At 39.5% G+C, this 15,832-nt stretch overlaps 2 protein-coding genes across 4 annotated transcripts in view; one reads left to right on the forward strand and one right to left on the reverse strand.

The window, feature by feature from the left end:
• The window catches only part of Sulf1 (Extracellular sulfatase Sulf1), a 34,179-nt gene extending 33,305 nt beyond the window's left edge, over positions 1 to 874 (forward strand). For all 3 annotated transcript variants that reach the window (XM_015171762.3, XM_070206753.1, XM_070206752.1), the window contains 3 exons: positions 74 to 271; positions 336 to 438; positions 503 to 874. In XM_015171762.3, coding sequence (XP_015027248.1) covers positions 74 to 271; positions 336 to 438; positions 503 to 602 — 401 coding nt within the window. In that variant the 3' untranslated portion in view covers positions 603 to 874. The remainder of the gene's footprint in view (positions 1 to 73; positions 272 to 335; positions 439 to 502) is intronic.
• Positions 875 to 10,339: 9,465 nt separating this feature from the next.
• Positions 10,340 to 12,852, reverse strand: Zip89B (Zinc/iron regulated transporter-related protein 89B). The gene is made up of 2 exons (XM_002053104.4): positions 11,261 to 12,852; positions 10,340 to 10,724 (listed from the first exon to the last, which is right to left on the reverse strand). Exons 1-2 carry the CDS (start codon positions 12,546 to 12,548, stop codon positions 10,507 to 10,509), a joined length of 1,506 nt encoding a protein of 501 aa, XP_002053140.1. The 5' UTR covers positions 12,549 to 12,852; the 3' UTR covers positions 10,340 to 10,506.
• Between the last annotated feature and the right edge of the window lie 2,980 nt (positions 12,853 to 15,832).

The following is a 15,832-nucleotide window of genomic DNA, read 5'->3' on the forward strand; positions in this document are numbered from 1 at the left end:
AGTGAATCCTTATTTCTTATTCCCCGAATGTCGATTACTTTAAAAGTTTGTTCCTTTCTCTATGCGTACCTAGATCGGTTTGAAACGCAGAATCGTGCCTCGAGCCTGTCACCTGCTGAGAGATCACACATGCATGACACGCTGGAGCGACTGAAGGGCTGTCGTGGACGCAACTGCAGCATACGCAGACAGCTGCCACAACTGGGCATGTCAGCAGCCCTGCAGCCCACCGCCATTAATCAGGTGCAGCGCAGCAACAAACGCAAGCAAAGTAGGCAACTATTTTCATACTTCTCCGATTATGAGATTATTCAGTGATTTGTTATACTTGACAGCCCCCCTTTCGGCCAGAGTGGGCAACTTTGGCTTTGTGGGCAGCCGACTGGACATGGATGTGGTGCCACCTGCCAAGCGACGCAAGCTCTCCAAATATCACAGGCAAGCAAACTGCCAACTGAATCACGACTGTTACTTATACTCAACCATTACTACTTGACCACAGATGGACTAACTCGCAGAACTCGCATCTGAAGCGACGCCCCTGGAAACAGCAATCCCACAGATACTTGCCCCAGCAGCCAGCTACCGCTGTTGCCGCCTAAGCAGCGGCATTCCCTTCACCTTCACCCAGTACCCAGTGAGCACATATCCTGGCTTGCCACTCCGTTCAGTGCACCGCCGTGGTCTACATATGGTAGATATAGATAGATTCATGTCCATAGACGGATATAGATCTGCGTTCTGGTATATTTTCTTCGTAAATAAGACTGTGTTTTTTGTATTCAACTTACGTTTAGTTTCATTTATGTTGAACTTCTTTGCTTCTTTGGCTTCAACCCGCAATATAAATAAACTGTAATTAGCTGTTAAGTCATTTAATTTGTACATAAATTTAGAAAGAGAGTGAACATATTTACACACTACATAAATTATTTAGCGCAATTGGTTTTACAATTAAATTATATAGTAGACGAGTACACTTAGCAAAAAGAAATCAAGTTACCATAGAGATCATATTTACATACATATTTGTAGTACTTGTATTTATTGGAAATCGCTAAAAACGCTACGCAAATAACCAACTGTTATTGTTTTTAAATGGAAATACTAAAGCAATGGTTATTTTCTGACGTTGTGCTGCACTATTTAAATCAACTTGTTTTCTTTTTAGCAGGCAACACGCCCACGAACAAACATTGTAACTGCTATGGCAAACATTTAACAAACTTATTCTAACAAAATAAAAATATATATGCATAGAAAGCCCTATTTAAAATAAAAGTATCTGTGCTTTTTATTCACAGCTGCTTTTATGAAAATAAAAATATTGATCTTTGCTTTTTAGTAAGCTGTCATTTTTGTAAACATACTCGACAATAATTAGCCCATTTATTTAGCACTTGTGGGGAAAACACATAATTATTAGAGTATACGACAATGATTTAATTAACGTCAATATTCACGAAAACTGGCTTAGCAGGCCTACGTAAGCGTATTGTTAATTAATGACGTACTTCTAGAGAATTGACTACTCAACGTAAAGCCATCATTTTAGAACGTACGGATATTGTTTATATTTCTTAAAAATTTTAAGTGTTTCTTATTATATCAGGGTTGAAAATCGATTTTAAGCCGAACAGTGTTCAATCCGGAAACAAGATAGTTTGTTTTCCATTAACCGGAATCAAGATATTTTATTTTCCATTACCCGGAATCAAGATATTTTATTTTCCATGAAACGAACCTTAAACCACATTCTAAGCGAGACCAAATCGAATTGTTATTTTCCTCAAATATAAGGTTACATATAGGAAGCTTAAATTCTGCGGACCGTTAGTAAAAACGGCCCGTTCAAACGATTTTCGCGACATTTCCATACTTGCGGCTGGAAAACCTCGTCTTAGCGTGCACGTCCACCACATAAGCTAACTACAGATAAAATTTCAAATTCATAGCATTAACGGTTTGAGCTGTGTGTTGATCGCCAATCAGTCAGTCAGTCAATCAGTTAGCCAGTCATTCAATCAGGACAAAAAGTTTCAAATAAAGAGATTAAAATGCTCTAGTGGAAAAGTGAACAAAAATCTGGCGAATTAACCTGGGTTCATAGAAATGGAAAAAACTGACTGACTTCATATACCCTGTTTTCATAGAATGTCTTTTAAATGGGGTACAGGCTTTACCGATTCCAAGAATTACATTTATGCTACTCCGAAAAGTATGCAACATATGGTATAGCTAAGCTCATCAGTAGAGCATCTAAAGTTATGTGGCATACTCTTGGTATAGCAAATAGCAATTACAAGTGGCCGACTTGGAGATATACCGAGCCCAGTGCCAAGCCACCTCAACAAGCATTCTTGATAGCCCATTTTAAACGTACCCAAAATAACATATACACAGCGTCATTCGAGTAATGTTTAAAAACCCATTTCGTAAAATCGATTCTTATCGATATTATGAAAATGGGAAGAACTATCGTGGCATAGGAGAATATATGTTCCGAATATAAGAATATAAGTTCCTGAGATTAAGGTCTTTACACAGACGGGCATAGGGACACGGATGGATCCATCCAGTTGGATGTCCTAGTCGAGCATATATATGCTTTACGGGATTGGAAATGCTTCCTGCTGCCTGGTACAACATATGCACAGAAACATTATACCTCTTGTACCGCATGTGCTCAGGGTGTAAAAAGTTTATTGCGAATAAAACAGGTAACTGTTCCTTAGTTCAGGCTCATGCAAGATTTTGCTTTTGTTTGTAAAACAATCAAAATGAAAACATTTTCGGATGCACACGACTTGAAAGAAACTTGATATGCGCTGAGGTATGTGTGTATCTGACAGAGATAGATCTTGAGGCCATTAAGATCGGAGTTGTTGAACCCGTAGAATAGATTCAAAGTCTTTTAATATAATCCGATATACTCATAAGACTCAAAATTCTAGATTATGCAAACAGAATAATAAGCTGTGTGGCGTTGAAATGTTGTAAACAAGAGTTCCATAACAATATCGGGAATTGTAGTAAGCTCGGGTAGCATTTTGTTTTTCTTTTCTGTTTCAGCTACAAATGAAAGCAGGCTAAACGACGAATTATATAATGGGTTCCCAAAGATATACACACAATTAAAACAATTGGCTTGTTCGGGCTGTTTTAACCAGGTCACGCATAATCTGGGCAATATTCAAAAATTGCTTAACTCGTTTGTTGCTATCGGCTGAGATTATAAAGATTAAATATTGACCGATATTGACAGCTGGATGGATGCTTAAGTCGGGCCGCAATCGGAGGCAATCAAAGAGCACATCACAAAATTTCGATCACTTTGGTTAATGTATGCGAAAGTATTTCGTATGCTTGACAACTTGTGCCTGATAAGTGATAATAAGTGATAACAAACATAGCAGCTGATAGCTATTAGAATGTGTGTGCATCGAGGCGAGCTGAATCGTAGCCAGCTTCCATGGGCGCCAGGCAAGGGATCGGCGCGGGCGCCGCTTCCACGAACAGCAGACCCAGATGCAAATAAGCTCGACCGAATGCGCTAATTAACTTGCTGAGATGTTTTCATCTGCTGTCAAATATTGTTACCCACTTGGCAATTCACACTTGACACTTCACGCGCTAATTTCCGCTGCAGCTATGGGCGGCACAAGGAGGAGGAGGTGTGCGGGGCCACTCCATTTTATCTCTACCAAAACAAAAAGAGAGAAAGAGAGAGAGTGGGAGCAAGGGAGAGAGAGAGCGAGAGAGAGCGGCCGGCGCGTGCATGCAGAGAATGATAGACGCTCAGTACATGGGGAGATATCGTGTCAAAATTTTGCGCAAGCAGCAGGGTTATCAGCTTGAAATTTATTTATTGTTTACTAGACGACTGACAAATACCTACCGGCCTGTTGGCTAGGCCAGTAACAGTGGATGGGGGCCTATTCGAGGCCTTTGCCCCACTATATTTGTGCCGCACTCAACGAGCCCGCTTCCTCCCCGCACAGCCCGCCCATCGTCCGCATTGCTTGATCTTGGAATAGCAACGAGCATTTATTGTGCGCCGGGTCTGCTTTTTATTTGCGCACTTCAATCGAGATATCGTGCTGAAATTTCACAATTTCAGAATTGCCTCACCTGGGCCGGGGCCTGTGCAACGCAGGGATTCAGAGCGCCAGGCACGTACACAGCTAGCAAAAACTACACTGGGCAGCTATTGAATACATATTCACTTAATAGAACGATGAACTCACTGACAGTCTCCACATGGCTTCAATATAAACAGACAGTAAAGATTCACTTTTCTACTTAACACAATGTTGCACTTCCAGCAGGCCTATTACTTACTGATGTTGACATTTAGCTTAGATACAAGGGCTAGAGCTTAGCAATTCTTGGTGAAATCAGTCGTAAAGGTTAAGATAAGGCCCTCAGATGAGTCTTATCTGCGAATACGAAAAACTTTCCAAACATTTTCATCGATATAAAAATCCCATCTTCGCAGATTTTAATTTTATGTGCTGATACCTTAAATAATTGCATTGTAAATGTCGTAACAATTCTTAATTTCCTATTCATCCTCTTATTTATTCAGCGTTCCCCCAAGCAAGCAAGTAAATATTTTGTGTGATGTTGGTGATAATAGATAACTGCAAACAGCTTTTGTCGGTTTTTATACAATGCCTCAATATTCTTTTGTACTCGAAACAGCAATCGTCGCTAAAAAGCAAAGCTCACCTGGTAACAACACTTCATATGGATCTTGGTATACATTAAGCTGCTTACCGAAGTGGTTTGAACCTGGAGAACAACAGAGCCCGAACTGAAAACTATTTTCTTAATTTCGACATTGCGATTTTAGGATTGTTTTTGTGCTCAGAAAATGGAGAATATAACAAGTAAGAGGTTCTAGTCGGGAGCTACCGACTAGGGGATACCCTGAACCCTCTTCTTCTAACATCAAATGCATATATATATTCTATTTTAGAAGCAACATATCATGTTTCGTGACTCTAGCGCTTATTATTTACCAAAATTGCCCAAAAAATAGTATATCGATATCGATTTTTATCGATTGCTTGGACACGGAGTAAGTTATCGATTATCGGTAATAAACTCGATCTGCGCAGGCACTAGGAGCATCTACATCTAAAATAAATTTCAAGTCTATAGCTCTTATATGTTCTGTGATCCTTGCGTTCATACATACGGACGGACGGACAGACGGACAGACGGACAGACAGACAGACGGACATGGCTAGATCGACTCGGCTATTGGTGCTGATCAAGAATATATATACTTTATGGGTTCGGAGATGCTTCCTTCTGCCTGTTACATACATTTGGATTTTGCAAAAATACAATTTATCCGTATACCCATTTTTAATAGGTTCAGGGTATAATCATCGAAAAAGTTTCGATTTTCGCCCCGACCTCGATTTTGAAAAAAAAAAAAACGTGATGATTTGGAAGGTCATATCATATCCCCGGGGAGTTATGTCGCTTTGGAACGTCATATCTCCATCGAAAAAGTTTCGATTTTCGCACCGACCTCGATTTTGAAAAAATCGTGATGATTTGGAAGGCCATATCTCCGCGCGGAGTTATGTCGTTTTGGAACGTCATATCTCCGCGCGGAGCTATGTCGTTTTGGAACGTCATATCTCCGCGCGGAGTTATGTCGTTTTGGAAAGTCATATCTCCGCGCGGAGTTATGTCGTTTTGGAACGTCATATCTCCGCGCGGGGCTATTACCCGAGATATTAAAAAAAAAATCATCGAAAAAGTTTCGATTTTCGCACCGACCTCGATTTTGAAAAAAAAGAACGTGATGATTTGGAAGGTCATATCATATCCGTGGGGAGTTATGTCGTTTTGGAACGTCATATCTCCGCGCGGAGTTATGTCGTTTTGGAACGTCATATCTCCGCGCGGAGCTATGTCGTTTTGGAACGTCATATCTCCGCGCGGAGTTATGTCGTTTTGGAACGTCATATCTCCGCGCGGAGTTATGTCGTTTTGGAACGTCATATCTCCGCGCGGAGTTATGTCGTTTTGGAACGTCATATCTCCGCGCGGAGCTATGTCGTTTTGGAACGTCATATCTCCGCGCGGAGCTATGTCGTTTTGGAACGTCATATCTCCGCGCGGAGTTATGTCGTTTTGGAACGTCATATCTCCGCGCGGGGCTATTACCCGAGATATTAAAAAAAAAATCATCGAAAAAGTTTCGACTTTCGCACCGACCTCGATTTTGAAAAAAAAGAACGTGATGATTTGGAAGGTCATATCATATCCGCGGGGAGTTATGTCGTTTTGGCACATCATATCTCCGCGCGGAGTTATGTCGTTTTGGAACGTCATATCTCCATCGAAAATGTTTCCATTTTCGCACCGACTCGATCTGCGCAGGCACTAGGAGCATCTACATCTAAAATAAATTTCAAGTCTATAGCTCTTATATGTTCTGTGATCCTTGCGTTCATACATACGGACGGACGGACAGACGGACAGACGGACAGACAGACAGACGGACATGGCTAGATCGACTCGGCTATTGGTGCTGATCAAGAATATATATACTTTATGGGTTCGGAGATGCTTCCTTCTGCCTGTTACATACATTTGGATTTTGCAAAAATACAATTTATCCGTATACCCATTTTTAATAGGTTCAGGGTATAATCATCGAAAAAGTTTCGATTTTCGCCCCGACCTCGATTTTGAAAAAAAAAAAAACGTGATGATTTGGAAGGTCATATCATATCCCCGGGGAGTTATGTCGCTTTGGAACGTCATATCTCCATCGAAAAAGTTTCGATTTTCGCACCGACCTCGATTTTGAAAAAATCGTGATGATTTGGAAGGCCATATCTCCGCGCGGAGTTATGTCGTTTTGGAACGTCATATCTCCGCGCGGAGCTATGTCGTTTTGGAACGTCATATCTCCGCGCGGAGTTATGTCGTTTTGGAACGTCATATCTCCGCGCGGAGTTATGTCGTTTTGGAACGTCATATCTCCGCGCGGGGCTATTACCCGAGATATTAAAAAAAAAATCATCGAAAAAGTTTCGATTTTCGCACCGACCTCGATTTTGAAAAAAAAGAACGTGATGATTTGGAAGGTCATATCATATCCGTGGGGAGTTATGTCGTTTTGGAACGTCATATCTCCGCGCGGAGTTATGTCGTTTTGGAACGTCATATCTCCGCGCGGAGTTATGTCGTTTTGGAACGTCATATCTCCGCGCGGAGTTATGTCGTTTTGGAACGTCATATCTCCGCGCGGAGTTATGTCGTTTTGGAACGTCATATCTCCGCGCGGAGCTATGTCGTTTTGGAACGTCATATCTCCGCGCGGAGCTATGTCGTTTTGGAACGTCATATCTCCGCGCGGAGTTATGTCGTTTTGGAACGTCATATCTCCGCGCGGGGCTATTACCCGAGATATTAAAAAAAAAATCATCGAAAAAGTTTCGACTTTCGCACCGACCTCGATTTTGAAAAAAAAGAACGTGATGATTTGGAAGGTCATATCATATCCGCGGGGAGTTATGTCGTTTTGGCACATCATATCTCCGCGCGGAGTTATGTCGTTTTGGAACGTCATATCTCCATCGAAAATGTTTCCATTTTCGCACCGACTCGATCTGCGCAGGCACTAGGAGCATCTACATCTAAAATAAATTTCAAGTCTATAGCTCTTATATGTTCTGTGATCCTTGCGTTCATACATACGGACGGACGGACAGACGGACAGACAGACAGACGGACATGGCTAGATCGACTCGGCTATTGGTGCTGATCAAGAATATATATACTTTATGGGTTCGGAGATGCTTCCTTCTGCCTGTTACATACATTTGGATTTTGCAAAAATACAATATACCCGTATACCCATTTTTAATGGGTTCAGGGTAAAATCATCGAAAAAGTTACGATTTTCGATGGTGGGGATCCGTACGCATTCAAAAAGGTATAACATTTTAAAACCAGACATTATTTCTGCATAGAGTTCTGTCGTTTTGGAACATCACATCTCCTCGCGGAGATAGAACTGATCCTTACGAGTTAAAAATGGTATAAAATTCCAAAATTACAAAATTACGGACATTATTTGAGGGAAATATTCCAAAAAAACATCAAAGAGGTTGGATTTACGAACGAATCGGTTGATTGTCAACAACATTTTTCAACCCATCGATGATTAATTTGTTTGGATGCAATTGATGGTAGAGATCCGTACGCACTCAAAAAGGTATTACATTTTAAGATCAGACATTATTTAGCCGAGAAATAAAAAAAATATCATCGAAAAAGTTTCGAATTTTGCACCGACCTCGATTTTGAAAAAAATCGTGATGATTTGGAAGGTAATATCTCCGCGAGGAGTTATGTCGTTTTGAAACGTCATATCTTTGGGATTTCCTTTTTTTTTTTAAACATAAAAACATGCAGATACAGTAGACATATAATACACAACCTCTTAAGGTTCATATCTTAAAAAAAATATGGAAATCAAGTAACTAAAAATATTTGAAATACAACAAGGATCCATCCATACACGTAAACTCTTATTTGCTTGATTATTATTATGCTATTTTCTTATAAAGTATTATCATTAAAGTGATTCTGCTTTTTATATGGTACAAATTCGAAAGATATACTAAAGTTTATTTTGATATCGATAATCGAAATTTCTTAAAGCTTTAATGCGAACGATGGTCATTTGACGAGTTCCTCCAAAGATGGATCTAAAAATATGTTCGATACATCTTCTAGAGTTTTAGAATTTGCGCTAATGCCACTTGTGATCTTTTCTAAAGATGGCTCCATATTATTATAATATTATAAATATAGTTTATTCGATGACTAGCAACATAATTATTTGTTAATCATTGCGTTTCTTCTGATGGCCCAATACCCATTTAAGATAGCTAAGTTGAGATTTAAAAAAAAAATAGCTGAAAAGACATAACAACAATTAATTATCAATATTAATTTAATTTGTATTGTTGAAAGAATGTCAAGTGTTAAGTGTTTACTGTACACTTCCAATTATACCCCTGCGGAGGTTATTATAATGTCACGAAATGTCCCATTGACGTAAACGTCCTATATATTTATATATTCTTGATCAGGACTGATCAGGCTGAGTCAATATACCTATATACTATCTACTCCTTCAGTTTTTGAGCTATCATAATGAAACCTATATTCTTGTTTTTGCCGAAAACAGCAATTACCCCTTATCAGGCAATCAGCATAAATATTAGCTTCAGGATTGATTTTGTCGATTAAATAAGAAAATAGCCCAAGTTCTTGGACAGCTTGTAGACATTTCCCCTTTGCACACATGCGAGAATAGTGTTTCTAGTAAATGCTAAACCCATACCAGAACCTAGTTTTTGACCGATCGTTCCTATTCCGCCATATGTAATACCTGCATCGGAATGATGGATCCATGCCAAGTTGCATGCCGATAGCTTTAGCGACAGCTTAGAGACAGATGCTGCCGATAAACTATAATATATATATATATATATGGTGCTTTTTGTGGTTGGAGATGCCTTCTGCTTTATACCCAAGAGTATCGCATCGCTATAGCTTTTGCTCTCTTGATTATATCTGTTTAAGTGTATTGTTTAAATTCGGAATAGAATTGAACCTCAAAAAACGGTTTTGTCTATTAAGCTGTACTTTTTTAAACATTGTTTCTCTATGTATAAGACAGGCTGAGCGATGATCGCACAACACAAGCCGTAGGATGTAGCATTCTTTAAAGATCTTTGTTTAAATTCACTTAAGACATGTTTCACACTTTTCGGAAAATCCGTGGACAATCATGGAAATGGGTGGTGGACCCTTATTAAATTACATTTGAGACGTGTTTCACTTTTATTGGAAAATGTAGATAAACGATTTTTTAGATGAAGTCTTATCCGATCTGCTGGAAAGTTGCCTATAAAAAGTTTCTAAGTCCTGAATAAAAACTTATTCAGCACGTGTTACAGCGATTTTATAACTTCCTCCCACAACTATGCGAAAAAATTACTACCCGATCGCTTTCAAATTATTTTCAAATATCTTTTGGAAAGTACGCAAATCTGATAAACACGGGTCAAACGTTGTCTGGTATAAACTTTGGCAATGAATAATAAATAGAAATTCATTTCAGACATTTGTCACATTCTCCGGAAATTCTATCACTCCTGAGCGGAAAATGGTAAATAATTTATTAAGATCTTTATGAAATTTTTTTAAACCCATTTATTATACTTGTCACAAAATCAAATCAGCAAAGAACGTGGATCAGTGTGTAATGAAATATAACAACAATTGAGTATTGAATAGGATTATTTGTAATATTTTTTATTTTCGATTTAATACTATCTAGATAAATAGAACAGATATAGTACAATAATTATTTACAATTGCTGCTTAGCAGTTATAAAAGTATTTATGCGTAAGTCCTTTTTGGAGAACCACCTAAACATGCATCAGGTGCGGGTCTCAGTTGTGTTTGGGATGCGCCTCGAGCAGCTTCTGGGTTACTTGGCGTAGAACTTGCAGCTTTTCCTCGTATTTGTGGGCAGCCGCCAGCTGCTCAGCTTCGGTGTGATGTACGTGAGGATCTGTACTGGAGTCTGTCTCTCCATGATGATCGTGGTGATCTTCCCCAGATGAGGAACAGCTGTTGCCGTGACTGTGTCCATGACCCCCGCTAGCACCTGAAATCGATAGAAACACAATTGCATTTGTTAATTTTAGAAGAATAAATAAAACGGTAATCGAATAAACAAGTTGTGGACGATGTGCATTAGAGCAAAGTTCTTGACTAGCTAATATGCAAACCGACTTCATCAAATGTGTAAATCTATATATTATTATTATATTATCCATAGATATATGTATATGGTATACACATTGACCGACTGTCATTGTAGAGTATAGACGGTTCTTTTTGGCGCGTTGGGGATGCCCAGAGGCAGAGATGATTTCACTGCGGGGTTTTTCTCAACCTGTTTGCGATGTACACAAAACCACCGGCATCTCAGACCGCAGAACGACAAGGTTTGTTACAAGGTTAAAAAAAACGCGAAAAATAAAATGATAAAGAAAAGGTTGTCGATCCATCCATTAAAGCACGAATGCTGTGTAAAGAACCTGTTCCAATTCGTACGAATCGATTCCGGTTGAAAAATAGTATAGAGCTGTCGCAATCTCTTGCCCAAGCTAGCACACACGCGCCGAAAGGTTTACTCACCGAGCTGTTGCAATCCGAACATAATCAGAAATCCAACAAAGAGCGCTAGATAAGCTCGTAGTCCGGAGCGATTCTTTGATAATATCTCGAAGAACACCACATATATGAGTGTGCCGCAGGCGAAGCCCTGCAGTATGGCCGACACCAGGTTGGGTCCGCCGCCATTCTGGCCGTGACTGATCAGTATGCCCAACCCAATGCCCAGGGGGCTGACAACCGCAAATGTCAGCACATAGAGCACAGCTAGACTGAGACGGGTGCGGGCCACAATCAGTTCGACGCCCACGCAGAAGGCCAGCACCAGCTTGTGCGCCGAGACGGCGCCAAACATGAACCATACCGAGCTGGCGGAGCCTTCCAGGCCAATGGCCATGCCTTCAAAGAGCTCGTGAAGCGACAGTGCCAACACAATGAAGAGTCCTCGCAACGAGGAGGCGAGCATATCGCCCGAACCAGTTGAGCTGTCTCCAATGGGCAGATGACTATGTCCATGCCCATGACCATGGCCGTTGGCGTGACTGTGACTATGGCTGTGACTGTGGTTATGGTTGTGTTGATGATGATGCACTGCACCATACTTTTGCTGCTCCAGATCGTTATGCATAAGATCCTGCACAGAGAGCGTCGCATTGTGGCCAGCTGCCGCAAGTTCCGAGCAGTTTGCGTTTGTTGCTGGCAATGGTGGTGCCGTCTTCAGCAAATGACTGTGCCGTATGCTATGTCCGCGCTCAAAGGCCGCACCAGCATCATCCCGGTGATGCCTATGCACGTACGAGTGCATGGCCTCCTCAATGAAGTACATCAGAAAGAAGCCGCAACACATAAGCAGCTCGGCGAGGGGGAAACTCAGCTCGCCAATGATCTGGCATTGCTGCAGCTGCTCCACCACCTCCTGTACCTCGGGCAGCAGATGGAGAAAAGTGGTGGCCAGCAGCACGCCGCCGCCAAAGTACAGCAGGCACTTGACCACTGTGGCGGAGCGGGCGTTCGTCTGGTTCTCGGTCCAGCGGTAGTAGCGATTCAGCAGGAACGGTATCGAACCACAGAGTGCGCTGGCGCAGCAGAGCACCACCATGGCGGTTACCTTGGCCGTTAGCAGAGAGCCGGAATCGTCATGATCATGATGGTGTTCGTCGTCGTGATCACCGTCGTGCCTTGGTTCGTGTTCATGCCCGAGATCATGAACGTGATCGTGGTCGTGATCATCGTGCTGCACCGCTAAGTGGCTAACGGGCTCATCAATTTGCAGGAAGCATTTCAAGAAATTATTCACTTGTGTTTGATTCATTGTTGATTTTGAGTTATTTGCGTATGTCCCAACAGATCGGCGCTGATTCCTAACCCCGCTCGCTATAGAGCTCTTTGTCTTTGGCCTATAACTGCCAAAATGTTATTGTCGTCGGAGCAGCAACTGCTGCATTGAGATACCAACTGATGCCTGCCTTGAATGTCAACGAATTTAAGGTAATCTTTTCACTTTCGAGCCGCACGTTGAAGTTTTCTTATTCAAAGGTTTTCTTTTACAAACAAAAGCGGGATTCGGCTATCAAAGTTTTGTGTTTGACTCTTTTTTTTCTTCTTTTTTTTTTTTTTTTTTTTATTATATTTCAACTTTTTGCTTTCTGCTTTATTGCGCCGCACAAGACTTGAATGCTCGGAGCTATCTCACAGACTGACTGGCGTTGGCTGAAACCGAGTCTGGTTGGAGCTGTTGCTGCCAGTTAGTTAGTTTCGATTGTCTATCTTGCAGTTATTTGCCTTGCTCTGCCATCGCCCGCCTGCAACATACACGAGCGAACTCTCGCACCGTCGCGACGGCGACGGCGACGGCGACGACTATACGTGAGCAGCAAATTAAGTAAGCGTAAACAACAGAGATACTCTTAAAGCTCCAATTTACTCTCTTCTGCACACTCGAACGTTCACCTGTTGAGTAAATACCATTTGTTTTGGGCTAAGCATAAAACGGCTCACACACACACACACACACACACACACACACACACACACACACACACACACACACATAAATTCAAGCAGTTGTACAATACATAAAGGCCAATGGAATTAACATTTGCCTAGCGAATTTTTTCATTGCATCCCTTCACTTTTCGCTTCGCTGGAGAGTGCGACAGAGACGCCTGACCTTTGGCTAGCTTGAGTTAGGATCAAACTGCTTTATAAAGCGAAAATTTCGGCAGTTGCTGCTCAGGCAGTCTGATTGGCCAGTCAAGGCGAAAGCTCTTGCTCTTGATGCAAACTAAACAAAAGCTCGCGGTGCTTGTCTTAGCTAAATGCTACAGCTTAGATGCTGTTGACAATTTCATAGTTAAATTTAACAACATTATTGCATATTTCAAAGCAGTTGCTAAGCTAATTGATGATCGTTTAAAACGGGATCCGAAAATATTTGGTCACGCTTGCGGAAATTCGATGGCTTCAAATGAAATTAAATGCATTCATTTGTGCATAGAAAGTGTTAGTCATGCGCTCGATAGGGGTTAAATTTACATTTGTAAAAACAAAACCCCCAAGCGTGTTTATAAACAAATGTGATGTAATTACGACATTTGCACACTTGCTTTTATACTATTTAACATGAGCGTTTATAATTAGAACTATTATGCCCAAACAATAAAATCAATATGCAATTCTGTTCGAGGAAAATATGTTACGTATTTCATGAATGGCTTCTAGTTAAATTTAACTTGATGTTAACAATTGTTTAGGTAGGCTAGCTGTTTTATTGATGTTGTTTGATTCTTGTAAAAGAAAATCCCTTTTTAAAATGTATCTGTATAATTTGTAAATCATTGTTGATCTAGAAAATTGTCTCAGCTTATAGTTACAATTCAGATAGGCCTCGCATGGTTGTCAACGACTTGTGGATCCTTTAAATTTTTGCACTATACATTTACACTTATTACATATGCTTGTGGAGCATCAGGTTAAATTAGAGTATTTTACACTTATTCCCAGTTTTAAAACACGACACATTATCTTGATGTTATTTTTTTTTAATTTTCTTTTATTTCGCTTTCATTTGTAGCTTGTTTTCTTTTTTTTATCTGTTTTCCATTTGTTTCTTAGGGGGTTTGTTTCATTTGCTTAAATTTGTTATGTTTTGTTACTTATAATTAATAATAAATCATTTTATACAATATTTATCTTTTACATACTTCCTTCCTTTCACTTGTCAACCGAAATGACGCTTAAAACATTTCAGCTGTAAATGACTTAAATATTTCATTTTTGTTTTTGTCGCTCGCGTATGCAATAAATTTAAATGTTAAATTTGCTTAAAACTGCTTGCCAGAGTTAACGTTAACAACGTTAACTACTATTCCTGCATTTAGCGAAAGGCGTTGCGTGCACTGCTTGCCAACCGGTTGAACTCCCCGCACTCCTACGCTCCACCACTCCTCCACCTGCCGTTCGATCTCGGTTCCTTTTAATAAGTTTGTCGAGTTCTGTTCTGAATGCCTTTTTTTCTTTTTGTAAATTTGGTAAATATATATATATATATATATATATATATTTAATCAATACATGCGCTTAATATGTTGGTTTGTGTATTTTTTGTTTTTGCTTTTTTTTTATCAACATTAAAGTACAATATCTTGTATTTATAATTTGTTATACTTGACTGTTTATAGAAATATCGCTTTCTTATTATTGATTTTTTTAGCATAGTTTTGTTTAAGTTTGTTTTTTTCTTTTGTGTTTAGTTTCCATATATAATACAAATGATTTTCATTTAACTATACAAGAAATTTGGTAAATGTTATGTATGCCAGTTTTGCGTTTTATTATGATTTTATATTTTAAAATTTGATTTTTGTTTACCCATTTTTGAAATAAATAGCAGAAACACATTCAAAGTAAAGTTTCTTTCTATTCTCTCATTTCGCATTTTGTAAAGTTAACACTATTTTCATCTATTTCTTTGTTGTTTTGTTTTTTTTTTTCTTGTCGTAGTATGTATATTTATAAGTATAAAAAATTTGTTTTAAATATATATATATATATATCATAGAGTTGCTGTTGTTTTTACGCTTTCTGCTTTTGGGGGAAGGAAAACAAATTCGTTCGGATGGGTTGAAAGTAATTTCGTTTTTCATTTCCATAAATGTATTAAGAGATGTACAAATATTTTCAAGAAGTTAAGATGTGTGTGCGTGTGTGTGTGTGTGTGAGAGAATGTGTGTGTGCGTGGTATCTATGCATGTTTCGGTACGGGGGCGTAGCTGCAGGCAGCTTTTAGTGTAGTAGGTATATAAGTTTAGTATCACGTAATATCAAAATAAATAGCTCAGTACTTTGTTTTTATTTTCTCTTGATATTTTTGTTGGTTTTTCATATTTTCTCATCTTTCATTTATCATTAACTATAAAGTGATTGATCTTGAGTAGTTTCTAGCTTTCTTTTTAGTTTCTTATATCATTTGATTTATTATTATTTTCATTCATTTCTTTTGCTTTATTTAGCTATTGGAAAACATAGGGGAACACGTTGCCTAAAAGGAGGAGGATGTGCCAGATATTTGGTTAAGGCTTTATGTGTGTGGAATTC

This window comes from Drosophila virilis, chromosome 2, assembly GCF_030788295.1.
Source record: "Drosophila virilis strain 15010-1051.87 chromosome 2, Dvir_AGI_RSII-ME, whole genome shotgun sequence".
NCBI lineage: Eukaryota > Metazoa > Arthropoda > Insecta > Diptera > Drosophilidae > Drosophila > Drosophila virilis.

What these genes read in the sequence shown, in the direction of transcription:
- Zip89B (XM_002053104.4), bottom strand. Translation starts at nt 12,548, where the DNA reads ATGAATCAAACACAAGTGAATAATTTCTTGAAATGCTTCCTGCAAATT. An exon ending in GTTCGGATTGCAACAGCTCG is followed by an intron (nt 10,725 to 11,260) that starts GTGAGTAAACCT and finishes TATCGATTTCAG; the next exon opens with GTGCTAGCGGGGGTCATGGA.